The sequence below is a fragment of the Falco naumanni genome, chromosome 2 (assembly GCF_017639655.2).
Source record: "Falco naumanni isolate bFalNau1 chromosome 2, bFalNau1.pat, whole genome shotgun sequence".
NCBI lineage: Eukaryota > Metazoa > Chordata > Aves > Falconiformes > Falconidae > Falco > Falco naumanni.
In genome coordinates, this window is record NC_054055.1 from 86482627 (window position 1) to 86498245 (window position 15619).

The 15619-nt window shown below is 35.8% G+C and overlaps 1 protein-coding gene across 9 annotated transcripts in view; it reads left to right on the top strand.

Annotated features, from left to right (window-relative positions):
• DMD (dystrophin) overlaps nucleotides 1-15619 on the top strand; it is a 1096913-nt gene that overhangs the window by 367589 nt on the left and 713705 nt on the right. For all 9 annotated transcript variants that reach the window (XM_040582467.1, XM_040582466.1, XM_040582468.1 and 6 more), the window contains 4 exons: nucleotides 1429-1670; nucleotides 3475-3655; nucleotides 11174-11319; nucleotides 12249-12461. In XM_040582467.1, coding sequence (XP_040438401.1) covers nucleotides 1429-1670; nucleotides 3475-3655; nucleotides 11174-11319; nucleotides 12249-12461 — 782 coding nt within the window. The remainder of the gene's footprint in view (nucleotides 1-1428; nucleotides 1671-3474; nucleotides 3656-11173; nucleotides 11320-12248; nucleotides 12462-15619) is intronic.

Genomic DNA, 15619 nt, shown 5'->3' on the forward strand with positions numbered 1-15619 from the left:
AGAAAAAATATTTTAATAAATTGCCATTACTTTTTTTTTTTTTTAATTTAAGAAATTTGCCTGTAATTAGGACTCCTTTTTTTATGTTTTACTGTCAGAGATTGCACATGAACTTTACTGTTTTTTATCCCTGGTAAAGACATTTTTCTGCAGACTGGGAGTACAGGTTGCAAACAAAATAAACCGCATTGACAGTATATCAAAAATCATGAAAGTATAGCACTGAAAGTTTTTGTCTCATTTGCTTATAAAATTTGTTTTAAGAAATAGAAAAACACCGTAAATTTGGTTATTTTGATAAAAACATAGCTTCTGTTTTAATGCTTAACTAGTGTATGACTAAGTGATGATGTTATTAAAAATGTTCTTAGGCATATAGCATTACTCAATTAATTGAGATATTTATGAATTTTGAACTCAATATCAATCTTTGCTATGTGCATCATTACAAGCCATGCCAGTAAAAAAGGTTAGGGATTACATTTTTACTTCCTCTGAAAAATAAATGAGATGCTTAAGTTAATAATATTTTTAACTCAACTTGTGATCAAGTTTTGGAATAATTATAAATGAGTTTATTGTAAGATCTTTGGTTATCTTTTGTATGTATTGCCTTACTTTCTTCACAGAGTATATAGAGCTCTTTTACCTTTAAAAGTTCTAAATCGTTGACCTGTCTGTTATAACTAAACTCAGTTTTCTTGTATGCATAATTTAAGCATGATTATTTAACAATAGATGCAAATAGGCAAACTATATCAGAGAAACCAAACCCTGTCTGAAAATAATCATAGATTAGTGTCATCTATGGTTTCTCGGCTCTCAGTCTTTGCTTAATGTCTACCGATGGTCACTGCTGGATACATGGGACTGGCCTAGGTGGATGTTTGATCTGATCATGTGTTTATTCCTTAATGCTTATGATATTTCTAAAATAAAATGTAATGCAAAACCTAAGGGTTGGGTTATCAGAAACATTAAAATAAATGCAGAATATTGTTCCCATTCATTTAAATCAGTCTTTTTATACCAAAACCGAGTCATGTACATTAAAATCTAATTACAGTCCAGACATAGTTTTCAAAATCCAGCTGTCGGGCATTTTCTCATTTCTTACAGCAGTTGTGATTAGCTTTATGTATTGTATCTCTACTTTCTGCTTTATTCCCATTCTTGTACTTTAATACACTTTATAATTCATTCCCATAGCAACAGAAGTACCCTGGCACCAACATAAAATATTTTTGAAATGCTTTCTCCACTAATGTGTACCATCTGTATGTTCAGGACTGTTATTTCATGATAAATCATTAACTGGATTTATGAACTCTCATACAGAAACTGAATTGTTAAATTATTTTACTGTTTGGGTTTTTTCCTTTTCTTTGTGACTTATTTAAGTGTCATCTTCTCTTGTTTTCTTTCTAGAGGGTCTGAATCCTGACAACATTAGACAAGCCTCAGAGCAGCTGAAGAGCCGCTGGATTGAGTTCTGTCAGTTGCTGAGTGAAAGACTGGCATGGCTGGAGTACCAAAATAACATCATTGACTTTTACTCCCAGCTGCAGCAACTGGAGCAGACAGCAGTTACTGCAGAAAACTGGCTGAAAGCACAACCCACACCAACAGCAGATCCTCTTTCAGTGAAAACTCAGTTGGAAAAATGCAAGGTTAGAGATTCTTCTCCAAGTTTTTATGTGATACTGTACTTCATAGGTGTTCCAACATGGGGTCAGATTATGACCTACACTATTTCAAAACAACAGTTGAAAATTGACTCTTTATCTTTCCAAGGTAACTGTTGAAAACATTTATTCAAGGAAAGGAAAGACTGCTGAAGAAATCAAGAGGCAATGGAACCTAGCATATGGATATTTAAAACTCTGCCCCAATTACTTACTTATTAAGATACTTAGATACCTAAAGCCAGTGAACTATGCCCCTAATTTTTTAATATTTTTTTTTTCCCTATAACAATCTGTGTCTTTGGTTCTTCATTACGAAATTGTTTCCTATCACCTCTGGATGAGAAACATCCACCCATAAGGAGCTGGGCCAGTAAAAATGGTCTTCATGGTCAAGTCCAAAATTCTGATATTGCATACCCTTTACTTGCTACATACCCTGCATTTTGATGCAGGGTGGATTGTGTAGGCGAGTGAAGGAATATTCTTCTGTCATCATATGGCAGAATTTGTACAAAAATGGTAGCACTAATTCATTTACTCTTCTCCCTAAATGTTTTCATTCGTGTACTGCACCATCATAGAAAGTTGCTTGTCTCTTTTATTGTAGACAGTTCTGTGGGTGGGGATTACTTACAAGATAATATTGTTTGAGAGCAATATTTTGAGATATAGTAATGAATTATAAATTGCATGACTTGTAGAAATTTAACTTTATGAAATCTCTGGCTCCAGAGGCTCAGAAACTGAAAGCAACATTTTAAACCCAAATTTAGATCTATGCTATTGCTTCTATTTTAAAGCATTTCCAAGCTGGCATTATGCTTATGGAGGTTCTCTGTTTTCTTGCAGAAAGCTTCTTAAAGCAGCTTTACTATGAACTGTACACTTGGCTTACTTTCCTCATTTCTTTTTATTTAGTAGTTGCAAGTGTCACAGTGTGTACAAGGTATCCTGAAGGTATAACAGCACAACCTCATTGCTTGGTACAGGTTCTTGAGGAGAAGTGGAGAGGGAGGTGCTGATCTCTTCTCCCTGGGATACAGCACCCAGAAACACTGGAATGGTTCAAAGCTGTGCCAGGGCAGGTTTAGTCTGGACATTAGGAAGCCTTTCCTTACTGAGAGGGTAGTCAAACACTGGAACAGGCTTCCTAGAGAGGGAACTGGTCTATGCCCCAAGCCTGGCAGTGTTTAAGAGACATTTGGACAGTGCCCTTAATAACATGCTGTAACTTGGTCAGCCCTGAAGTGGTCAGGCAGTTGGACTAGATGATCCTTGTAGGTTCTTTTCAGCTGAAATACTCCATTCCATTCCATACCATTCCGTTCTCAACCTGGAATATGTTACTGTGAAGCTGCTAGAAATCACTGTGCTTCATCACTCCTTTTCTACTTTATGTTATTTAGCCTGTACATAATCTAACAGAGGTGGGTCCAGGATTATGGGACGTTTGGAGGTTTTATCTTCCTAGCTCCACATGATAAGGATGCTCCTTAGGCATGGGATTTTAATGTACAATCTATGTCATTTTCTTTGAGCATTATAGTACTAACATGATAATGTCATGTGAAAGTGACTTTAAGCAGTGGTATCAATCAACAATCCTATTGGGAACAGAGGTATCAATATGTGAGAAAAAAATTAAGAATGTTTAATTTGTTCTTACTGTGATGTAGTTGGAAGCAAAACAGTTGTGTAATGTGCATGGAAACAGAGGTGATTTCATGACACTAGTGATTTTATTTGTGGGACAGATGTATCTTGATTTTTTTGTTCAAACATACAGGACGAAATCATCCGAATGTCAACCCTTCAGCCTCAAATTGAACGGCTAAAGGCTCAAAGTCAAGTGCTCAAAGAGAAAGAACAAGGACCAGTGTTTCTAGATGCTGACCTTGCTGCTTTTACCAGCCATTTCAAACAAATACTTGCCGACATGCACGCCAGAGAAAAGCGGCTACAGACCAGTAAGTGTTCGTGGCAAGAAGTCAATTTGCCTGAATAGTGTACAAAGCATAGGCATATATATTTTGCTTTCCTGCTTTTGTATTTGTTTTTGTCATGCTAAACCAATAGTACAATTTAGTACAATTGAATTAGTCTTTCAGAAACTATCGGTTCGTTATATATTTTATATTAATAGAAAAACAAGGGAAGGTACACTATTCAGAAGCAAAGGTTATATACTCAGTGTAGTTCTAGCACCAGATCTCTTGTTAGCGTGTTTATGGACAGATTCAGTGACATATTTTGGCAACATAAAACTGTCTTTGTTTGGTTGGGCTGTAAGACAGAGTTGTCCACATCTGTCAGTAGAGAGGAGAGAGAGTTTAATTGCAGAAGTGAATCTGCTCTAGATTTTCAAGGAATAGAAATTTAACTCCATAAAGCTTATCAAAGACAGTAGCTACTTTAGGGTATCTAGTTTTTCTTCATGTAATGAACTGTTCCTTTTTTGCAACACAGAATATGTGACTGCTAGTTATAACATTATTTACAATATTTTTAATAAAACGCATTTCTCAAAAGGGGGGAAATGCCATATCAAAATAGAAATTTTGATTCAAAATAGAAATGCCATATCAAAATTGACTTTATTCCTTAATAAATTACATAGCACGTCAGTGGCTACTGTACACTTTCTGTATTTGATTATGAAATTAAAAATAAAGCATTGGACAAAAAAATATAAATGTAATTTTTCTCAACAGTGAAGAGATTATTTGCCCCTTAAACCAGTATCTCCAAATGACTGCACTGTTTTGAAATCAGACATAGTGCTAGCTCCTTCTAGTGGATCTTTATAGTATTCCTCCTAATTTCTTTCATGGAGAGGTTTGGATTTTATTTCAAGAACACTGCATTATTGGGCTGCTGTGGTTATTTCACACATGCACACACATGCCAACTGAAGAGTTGATAATGCATAGCAGAACTGGAGAAATAAAATGCAAGTGTGCCATAGCAAATGATGAAAGAATGAGCTGGAGAAATTTAGTACTAAGGAGCCTATTGTGTATTCATGACTCTAAAGTCATGACATAAAATGGGAAAGGTTTAAAAACTATTAATGCCACATTGTTTTATATGCTGAAATCTGTTACCATTGTGCCATCAGGAAAATGTGGTGAATGCTATCTTCTTTATGATTTCTTCTATAGCTAATTTTGTGTAAATGCTGGTTTTGTCTCACCTAATTTTACTATAGAGAGACCTCATGAACTAACCAGTTGGGTAGCCCTGTAAGATGAGTAGTGTTCGCTGCCTGAACTGTAGTGGCACAAAGCAGGACCTTTGGTGAAGTTCTTGCTTGCTGTATCTGTGCATTCCCACCCCTGTGCTGCAGTATGTGCCTCCAGTGCCCTGGCAAGCTGCAGGGGCAGCTGCCCTGAAGTGGCAGCATTGAACAGGCTGGGGAGAGCCTCCTGAACTGCTAGAGAGCAGAAGTCCCTGAGTCAGTATTTTATGGAGCCCTGGTCAGTTATTATTTTAAGTGACTGCTCTGCATCACAGGTGCTTCATCTCAAATGCTTCAGCTGTCAGGATGAGGCTGTTTTAGCAGATTAAGTACATACCTGTAGTGATGTTTTAAGTGAGATTATTATGTCAGTCATATGTTATCTTCAAAAATTTTATGCACTATTTTATCCAAAGTGATACCTTTCTTTCATAAGACTGCTTTAGATCTGAATGATCATGCTTTGGATACTGTGTTAGGTCTAATCCCATTTTAGGAAAGTCTTATGAATCAAAAAATGTGAAAAAAACCCTGAAGCTGAAGCACAGAAATTTGTCTCAGTCTGAGTTTCTTCTGCTTTCATCAGTGATTGTTTTTCTACTGATAAACAGATGGAGAAAAGGCTGTATCCCATGTCTTTATTTTTGCTTTAGTTTAATAGAAAATGTTGAAATACTGCTAAAGCATTTTAGATATTTTAATGTTTTATTTGCATAAATTATTTGCAATTATTTTCTATAAATAGAAGAATTTACTAAACACTGAATGGTGTTTTACAGATCAGTGGTAGTAGTTCCTCCTTTTTTCTTCCTGTTTTTTGGTGGGTTTTTTTGGTTTTGGTGTTTTGGGTTTCTTTCCTAACTTCCTAATAGTAATTTCCATTACTTTTTAGGTATTCTGTTGTTTTCCAAGGGAAAGTTTTCCCTCAAATAACTTTTCTCTAGTTCTAGGAGGTTTTCTCCCTCAAATACTTTTTGTTTGGGTTTTGCTGGGGTTTTCTGAGGATGGTGGTGGTATTGGTTGGGGTTTTTTTAGATTCAAGAGTGTTTGGTAGTTTCCCTGTGCTGTACAGATTTCTTAGTAAAATATTGTTAAGGATTAACTCAGATTTTCTCAGATGTTTTTCTCTATGATTTGATTAGCATTTCCAGTTGTGAATCCAAATTTAAAGCCAATTCTAAAACCTTCTTATTTGTTTTTTCACTGCTTTATGTTGTTTATGAAAGAATTACCACCTCATAAAATATGAAGAAATGTGACCTCACTGTTCTTACTTTATAGTAGGTCTGTATATCCATAGGTAAATGATCCTTTTGAAGATGATGTATCCATCATTCCAGCTCTCCTTTCTCCCCAGATACATTCAGAGTAATTTCTAGAATACTGGTGTACAGGAAAAGTAGAGGTCAGGCAGCGCTTCAGACTGTTCAGTAATGTAAACAAGGGGGTGAAAAGGACAATCACGGTGATAATTTAGATATAAATAATGTGATTTCCCAAGGAAATTCTTAGTTTTACAATTGTCCTGGTGAAGAATGAGGAATTCAGCTTTGTATTTACTTGTCTTGAAGTTAACTGCTGCTGTCAGAGAGATTTCTAGAGAGCAGCCGGTCGGCCTCCCGTTCCCCCTCAGCCCAGGGAGAGCGGTCAGTCAGTGCCAGGGAAGCGGATACTCCCTGGTTCAAACTGCTTCCCAGGTGGCAGCTGGTTCATTCCAGCATTCCTCTGGCTCTGTGACTGAACTAAGCATCATTAAGGTGCCTCAACTTTGTGTTCCTGCTTTAGTGAACTCTTATCCATTCATGCTCCTCAGTGAGATGTATGTTTTCAATTGGACAAGACTCTTCAGAGGGGATTTGGGGAGTGTCATTAGATTTTTAGAAAGTAAATTTAAAGGAAAAAGCTTTTGTGGCAAGTGGAATTAAGACTATAAAGATGGATGCAGCAAAGGAAAAGTCAAAGTTATTTCCACATTTCTCTGCTTCATAAATTCATGCACTGTGCTTTCCATTCAAATTCTGAATCTACACTTGCAGAATCAGTAATTCCCAAAGGTGAAGTCATCAACATAATCATTGTTGTTTTTATTATTATTAGTAGTAGTAGTAGTAGTGATGAATTATTCATCTGCATTCAGATGATGTCTCCTATTTATTTCAAGAAGGACTTTAGAATGTTTTTGCCTTCTACATCATCTCAAGATTCACTAGACCTTTTATTTACTCACCCCATGCTTACAGTCATTTCGCACTTACACCACTTTTCCCCCTAATCTGCTAATACAATATCTTAAAGAGGGTTGCATTACAGAGATTTCATGCAAATCAGTCTTGGCATAATTTTATAAGGCAACAAACCACAGTAACCATAACATCTGGAGTTTTATTCTGTCATTTGTCTGCTTTTGCTTGAACTTTGAACTTCTTATTTTGATGCTCTAAGTATCTTAGAGACAGATGATAAGTGACAGTGAAATTGTTATGATATGTATAATCATCTCTCACAAATCACTGCGTACTCGAGGAACAAAATTTTTAAGCAAGTGTCCTATAAATTTCATAACTGTAAACTTTTCTTAAGACCTGACCTGAACTATGATTTAGTAGCAATAATATTCATTGCTGTTTGTTTTTGAGTCATTGTTTGCTTAACTTTCTTTGAATGTGCCTTTTGAGCTGAAGATACAGCTCAGATGTGTGAGAGAAAATATTATTTTTACAAGTAGCATGCAAGTAATTTCATTTTGCTTCTGCACCCATTTCTTGTGGTAATTTTTCCCCACCTGTATTTAAATAAAGAATGAAAGGAGGAAGCAGCCTGTGAAATTAATGTGTATGAGGTAACATCCTCTGCTCTGTAGGTCACTTCATCCTTTTCCTCCATGGTAAAAATGAAAATTTATGAGAATGGGAAATAAAGCCACCTAAAAAAAATTTGTGTCTTTACAAGATATTCACTGTTATATTAGATCTTGTAGAACTGGAGAAGGGCTTCCCTTCTCTTTCTTTTAAATGCTTAATAGATGAAAGTTGGAAGTGTTCAAGCACTTGCACAACCTTAATTATGTATTATACAAGAATCCTTATGTTTCCACTTTGAGAGTTTCTGGTGAAAGATGTGGGAGAAGGGAATCACAGATTTTATGAAGTCATCAATATACAGACTTTGATTAATAGCTTCAAGTGTTTGTATTTACAAAATAAGCAAAAGAAAGATGTGAGAAAATCAGCATGGTTTTAAACTGCAGTTACTACTGAGGAGTTTTTTATTGGAAATACATGCAGTTCAATCTATTTCATTCATTTTTGGGTGTAAGTTTTTAATAAAGTGATTCCATAGATTATATTTATTGCCTTTCTTTTTTCACAGTGATGTAATGAACAGTTGGATTTGTTCTGACTATAGAAGAGAGATACACTTTGCACCATATTCATTGTGATTTGATAGTTGTCGAGATAATTGTATTCTCATTTCAATTCTGATCTGGGAAAAAAAAAATTGATGACTGGAAAATCTGGTCATGAAAAGGAAGCTGTGAGGGGGAAAAATTACTTATTTGGAAAGCTGTTTTTACATGTTTTAATATCTCTACTTACTAAAAATATATCCTAGACAAATTCCTATCTGCACATTGTATTTCCAAATTTAAGCACTGCCTCTAAAATGAATATGCAAGTGTGAATGTACTTGCTTGTCAGTTCTCAAGGGTGGATAATATTAGTCACACCAAAATGCATTCCCTAGAATTGGAACAGTAATGCAGCAAAATTTTCCTATTGTGGGAAGGGAAATGTATTCTGCTATTTTACAGGGACATATTTGTATTTCCCTTCTGTGATATTTTGTTAGAGTTCTGTTGTGGGCCTAGTTTACCTATAGCTTGTGTCATGGGCATGTTATATGTTTCTGACTACCAATTCACGATTTTTTTTTGTCATATAGCAGAATCCATATTAATTCACTGTGCTTATCATGTGAACCTTAATCCACAAACTTTAGTATCACAAAGCAAATTTTAGGATAAAAATAAACAGGTCTGGATGTGTGTTTATGTTATAAGCATGGAGAATTTAGAGATCCATACTGCCCACAGAGAGACAATAATTGTGTTTATTTAGACAGCTAAAATTAAGTAAGGTGAATCCCACTATAGGAGTTAGACTGGATTCTCACCATTGGCACCATGAACTGAAAAAACAATATAGGTTCATCAAAAGTGTCATCCAAAAAGATGTTAATATGCTTCCTTGTGGATAAAAATGCTGACACATTGTCTATCTTAAAAAAAAAAAACACAACAAAAACCAACAACAAAAAAAAACCTACCAAAAAACAATCACCACACCACTACCACCTGAAAAAAGCCCTAAACCCAACAAGCCCCCAGAACTCTAAGTAGGCAAAAGGCATTGAAAACTAATTTTTCACTACTAGTAGTCTTGAAAAGTGAAATTGGAAAACTATTTTTTCACTGAACTTTTTTAAATGGAATATTTAATAACCAACTTGGAAAGCTACCAAACTGATGAGATCAACATCTGTGATCCCACTTGAACTCTCATTTAATCCTTCTTATAGTAGAGAACATAAATCATTAAAATAGGACAAAGCATTTGCAGCGTTTGCTTCGTTTTAAAATTACTATTATTATTGGCAGACTTGCAAGATAAGAGTTTCATGCAGTTTGGTGGAGTATGCTGTAACAGCATATCTTGTGTTTTTACCTGTTCAGAGGTGCCCTTCACGGCTAAGAACGTAGCCATTTTTTTAATATAGCTGCTTGAACTCATACTTTAGTCCTAAGATTTGTTTTTCATTTAAATAAGAAATGTATTTATAGAAGTCAAACATTACATAACAATACTGAACTCTATTTCATATTTCTAAATAAAATTGAAGTTTAAGAATTGTATACTCCTTTAACATTTCTGAGCTGTTGAAATTATATCTCCATTCATTTGGAGTGATGTGTTTAGGTGCATGTTGTATTCTAAACTAGGAATTGCTTGGATTAAATCAGTCAAAGACAGTACAAGTCTCACTAAGGAACAAAAAACATATAAAATGTTATTTGATGAGATGGGAAATGTTTGTTTTCTGTGTTTCCAAGAATGTATTAGTACTACTTTCTGTGTAAAGAAAATACATCACAGGGGAAAAAATTTTTGTCTTTCTTGGTACCAAGTCTTTTGTAAATCCCCAGATGTGTGTGATAGATAGATCAGGCAAGATTTATATGAGGAAAGTATGCCATACAAAGCACACAGTCTATAAGACAGAGTTTAAATTGCCCTGATTTTCGTATGTTGTTGTGATGCCTAACTGAAAATATCAGGGTTTTTTTCAAGCAGCATTCTGTTGATCAGCTAAAAAAATAGGTTAAAATCCGAAGTACCTTCTGCCAAGCATTGCTGTGTGAGAATGTAAGCAAGCTTGCACTTAAAAACTTTGTGTTGTTTGTCAAAATTGCTTTTTGTCCAGTTATGTAATTTTCCAGTACAGTTCTTTCTGAAACACCAGAGGCATACAGGAGGTAGGAATAGGTGTAACATTTTTTTCACCTTTTATATACTTCATTGTTATGTGGTGCAAGTTGGAAACGTTTCATTTCCAACCAGGCACGTTATTTGTCTGTTCTTTTTCCAGTAAGTATAGAAGCAACTGTTGTTGAGGGCAGAGGGAGTATCTCTGCTAATGAGTTGCTCATGTGTATGCCAGATGTTGTCTATTTACAGCAGCTGTAATGTTGGCACAATAAGCACAGTTAAATAAAATAAAACTTTAATGCTGAAAAAAGATTAATTTTCTAAGCTTTGAACAGATGTCTTGAACAGAACATTTTACTTGAACAGAAACATTAAACACACAAACATGGACCATAAAAGGGAATGCTGTTTCTTACTGCTTTTCTGCAATATGAATTTGGGTTAAGTACGATGATTTGCCTGTGAATCTCTAAACACACATTTTTAGACTACTTGTCTTGGCTATAGAAGTTGCCATGTGACCTATAACTAGCAAGTCAAATGACACACAACTGATAAAATGGCAGAGATATCATGAACATTAGAATAAGTGTATTCATTCTTCAAAAGTTTTCTGCTTCCAAAATTTTGGAAAAATCTGACATCGACATACTGGCCCAGTTGCTCGGTCTTTTATCTAACACTTCTCAGAAAAAAAAAAAAAAAAAAAAAAAGCACAAATTTATTTAATTTCTGTCCTTTTTCTTTCCCATTGAATATAGTTTTTGACAGTTTGCCTCCTGCACACTACAAAGAGAGAATGGACACTGTACTTCTGTGGATCCAACAGTCAGAAACTAAACTTTCCATGCCTGAGGTTGCAGTTGCTGAATATGAAATCATGGAGCAGAGACTCAGGGAGCTCAAGGTGAGTGGTCAGGCTGGGGGCGAATGCCTCAAATGAAACGTTTAAAGGAACAAATCCTTAGTTGTCATGAGTTTGCTGAAGCTTATGGATCTTGAGGGAATTATACCTGTTATGGTTTTAGGCAAGGTGTTGTGGAGACGGTGGATGCTTGATTATAATGATTCCTAAAGCTGAAGGACTGAAAGTGTTCTTCACCATTGAAACTGCTTTTATAAAATATTGAACATGTTAAGGAAAAGCCTTTGTTTGTCCTCATGATATATAAAATATTACTCTGATGATAGCTCTGGTAGTTAAGTATAGATTTAGCTCATGTCATTTCCCAGTGCTGACATGGGAATGATTGTGAATTGCAAAATGCAGCATGGACTTTGTCAGATTTCCTGTCAAATTTACAAGCAGACACAAATATGGAACAAGTTTTGCCAGTGGCTACAAACCTTCCCTGCATTTCACTGTTTGATAATTGTTCTACTGTTGGATGGCTAATAAGCATGTTGTTTGATGCAACTATTAATGCACATTCAGAAAGAAAAAAGTATAGAACAAAAGATAGTGCAGCAAATTTGGGCTAAGAATTGCAAAAGTTTTGAGAAGTTATCAAAAACTTTAAATCATAGAGGTAGTTCTAAGTTTATCTTTTTTTTTTTTTTTTTTCCCAGCATACTCTGATTCTTTTGAAAGTGGAATAATTAAGGCCATAGTAAATTCTTACCTCAAATTAACGAAGTGTATGTGGATCACCTCTATTAACAGAGATAAACCCCTCTGGTTATATTCTCAGTTCAACTAAAATTTCTACTTTCGAGTCTGAGAAAAACAGAAAAAATTGTTTTAGCAAAGGTGACCTACATTTATAGTTTTAACTTCTTTCTTCAGCAGTCTCACCTGTGTTTGTGAAACAAAGAGAATTTGCTTCTTATTCATAGGCTCTACAAAGTTCTCTGCAAGAGCAGCAAAAAAACCTGAACTATCTCAGCACAACTGTGGAAGATCTGTCCAGGAAAGCCCCTGCAGAAGTCAGCCAAAAATATCGATCAGAGATTGAGGTGGTCCTTGGCCGCTGGAAGAAATTATCAGCACAGCTGGTGGAACATTGTCAGAAACTTGAGGAGCTTATGACCAAACTCCAGCGATTCCAGGTTAACCAAACTTTTTCAGCCTCAACTGCTATGTGGTGGCTTGTGGCTGTGGGACTAGCACAGAACACATACACCTCAAGAAAGTAACACCAAAGTGAAATATCAAAACACTACATAAAATGTATTAAAATGTTCACTTGATTTTGGAGGGTCCAAGATTTTACTTTGAAATCTGATTTTGTGGCTTTCTGCCTATGTTGTTTCAATAGCAAAATTTATGTTTTATTTCAATGAAATTGCTACTAAATATTCCTCTAGTTACCTTTTTTGATATAGCTGAAGTACTTTTTCATGCAGCTGAAGCAGCTGTAACCATATTGACTTTAATGGATTGACTTATATACTTAAAGTAATTTGTAATACGGTAATATCTTGGGAGCAGATACCAGAAAGCAGAAGTGTATCTGACTTACACAATTGCGTGAATTTCAGGTATTTGGAATGATGGCATTGGAACCTTACACTGTTTCTCTCAATGGGAGTATCTCCTATTTATACGTGTTTATAAATCACATGTATCAGCATTACAGGGGATGTCTATGACTTAGATGTTATAATATTTAAAATGTCCATTATTATCATATTCCTGTTCTATTTCTATAGAATTTCAAGGGACAGGTTTCAGAGGTAATCAGATCAACTAGTCACAAAAATGAAGAAAGTATTTTTAATTTTTTTATAAGTTTTTCTCTCCTCACCCCCATGCAAATGAGCACTTGAATATTCATGGGATATACTGCAATGAAAATTCTGAATATTGAGATCCTGTAGCCATACTCAAAGCTCTGTTCTTATAGTGTGTTTCCTCTCAGTGTTGTGTCTCTGTATTTCTTCTATTTACAACACCAAATATTTGTGTCCTGGGTCTTGGTTTGCTGGTAGCAGAACATGATACATGATTAACTCCATGTGAATTATAATACAATAGCATGTGAACTGTAGTTGTTATTTTCAGCTTAGTTCAATAGAGTTGTCTGCTCAGGAATAAATTTTCTGGAAAAGTGTTCTTGCATTTCTTTTGTAGAGGGAAAAAAAAATAGGAGAAGAAAAGTATTGATTATTTTGTTACTCTTAATCAGTTTTTAGATAGGCAAAATGGATGAAAAAAGAGGAAATATTTTATCAGTGCCATTTATAATTTAACTACTGAAGTGCCACATTGCTCTAAATTGTAATTTTGGCTCCGTAGCTGCATCTCTGTTGTTTGAAGCTGGCCATGAAATAAAGTTTAATGGTATGGTGGGATAACTTTGGTCAGCAACCAGATGCCCCAGCTGCTCTCTCACTCCCTGTCCTCAGCAGGACAGGGGTAGAAAATAGGACAGAAAAGCTCTTGGATTGAGATGAAGACAGGGAGACTGCTTATCAGTTACCATCATAGGCAAAACAGACACAACTTGGGAAAAATTAAATTAGATTTGGGTAGTGAGAAACAAACACGAAAATTAAAACAACACCTCTGCCCCTTCCTCTTTTTCCTAGTCTGAACTCCATTGCTTTACACTTGTTCCCTTGCTCACCAAGGGGCACAGGGGAATGGGGAACAGGAGCTGCGGTCAGTCCATAACAGTTCCTCTCTGCTGTTCCTTCCTCCTCATTATTTTCCCCTGCTCCAGCATGGGTCCTCCCACAGGCTGCAGTCCTTCAGGAACTATCTGCTCCTGTCTGCAACTCTGCATGGGCTGCAGCTTCCTTTAGGGCACATCCATCTGCACTGGCATGGGGTCCTCCGTGGGCTGCAGGTGGATATCTGCTCCACCATGGCCCTCCATGGGCTGCAGGGAGGGAACCTGTGTCACCATGGTCTTCACCACAGGCTGCAAGGGAATCTCTGCTCTGGTGTATGGAACACTTCTCCCTCATTCTTCACTCAGCCTGGTGTCTACAGGGATGTTTCTAAATTTTTTTCTGTCCTACTTTGTGTGCCTGGCATTTTTGCCCTTTTTTAACTGTATTATCACAGAGGCGTCACTAGCTAACCATGGGGTCAGCTCCGTCCTGTGGTGGGTCCATTCGAGGCAGCTGCAGCTGGCTGTGTGCAGCGCTGGGCAGCACTGGGCCTCTCCTCACACAGGCCACATCTGCTACCAAAACCTTGCCACGTAAACCCAATATAAATAGGAAAACTGGAAAGCGGTTTTATCAATAGTGTAATGAAAATGTGCAACTGCACAAAACATAGCAATACACTTAAAAGGAGAGAGTCCTGAGCATCATGATCATCCTCGCTACAGCATGTATTTTTTTAGCTATGTGAGCCTTTACATTTATTGCTGAAGTCACTGTAGTACACAGGTAATATAAAAGTCATTGTCGTTTCAACTCCTTGAATGACTTCCAGACGATTATTTTAGCTGTTGCGATTTATGGAATGTGTCAGCATGGGATACGATGAAATCAGTGTGGATAAATAAAATGCATTTACAGTCTGATTAAAAATGCAAGTCATACATTCAATCTTCATTGGTAGCTGGAAACTGATCTCTTTTTAAGTAAATCCCATCAGATCTATATTTTGCAGTATTAATGAGCTATACTTAAAGTATTTTTTTAAAGGTATTAAAGTTTCATCATGAATTCTGAACTATTTTTACTGACTGATAATGGAATTCTCAGTAGACACTTCAACAGTGTTTTGGTAATTGCCATTCTGAAGTATACCGATAATTTCTGTATTATTATAGTTATTAAGTCCATCCATTTTCCATGGTAGCCTGTTGCTATTAAGTTTATCAAGCATATTAGGAAAATGTTCCCTTTGGTTATCTATCTTGTAATAGTTGCTAAGGCTTTTATGTACACATTTTAGGGCACAGTCTGTATTCTAATGAAATGTCCTTTTTTTGTGCTTTAATTCAACTTTGCATTCAGCATATAACATCAATATGTACCTCACTGTTGATGAAAACAGTTTGATGAACAAATGCTTTATAATTTGCCTTTCAAATTTTTTGCCATTTTTAACTTTTATTTTAACATGTGCATCTAACTGTTTATCTAAGGTGGCATTTTAAGGTAATTGTAAGTGACATATCTTTCTAAATTTTATTCTGCCTTTCAAGGTATTAGATTTTCTATGTAATATTGACTGGGGCTAGTAGCATTCCTTCTTTTTAAACATTTGATATTTAGCTTTTTTTATTAATTTCAAGGGTTAA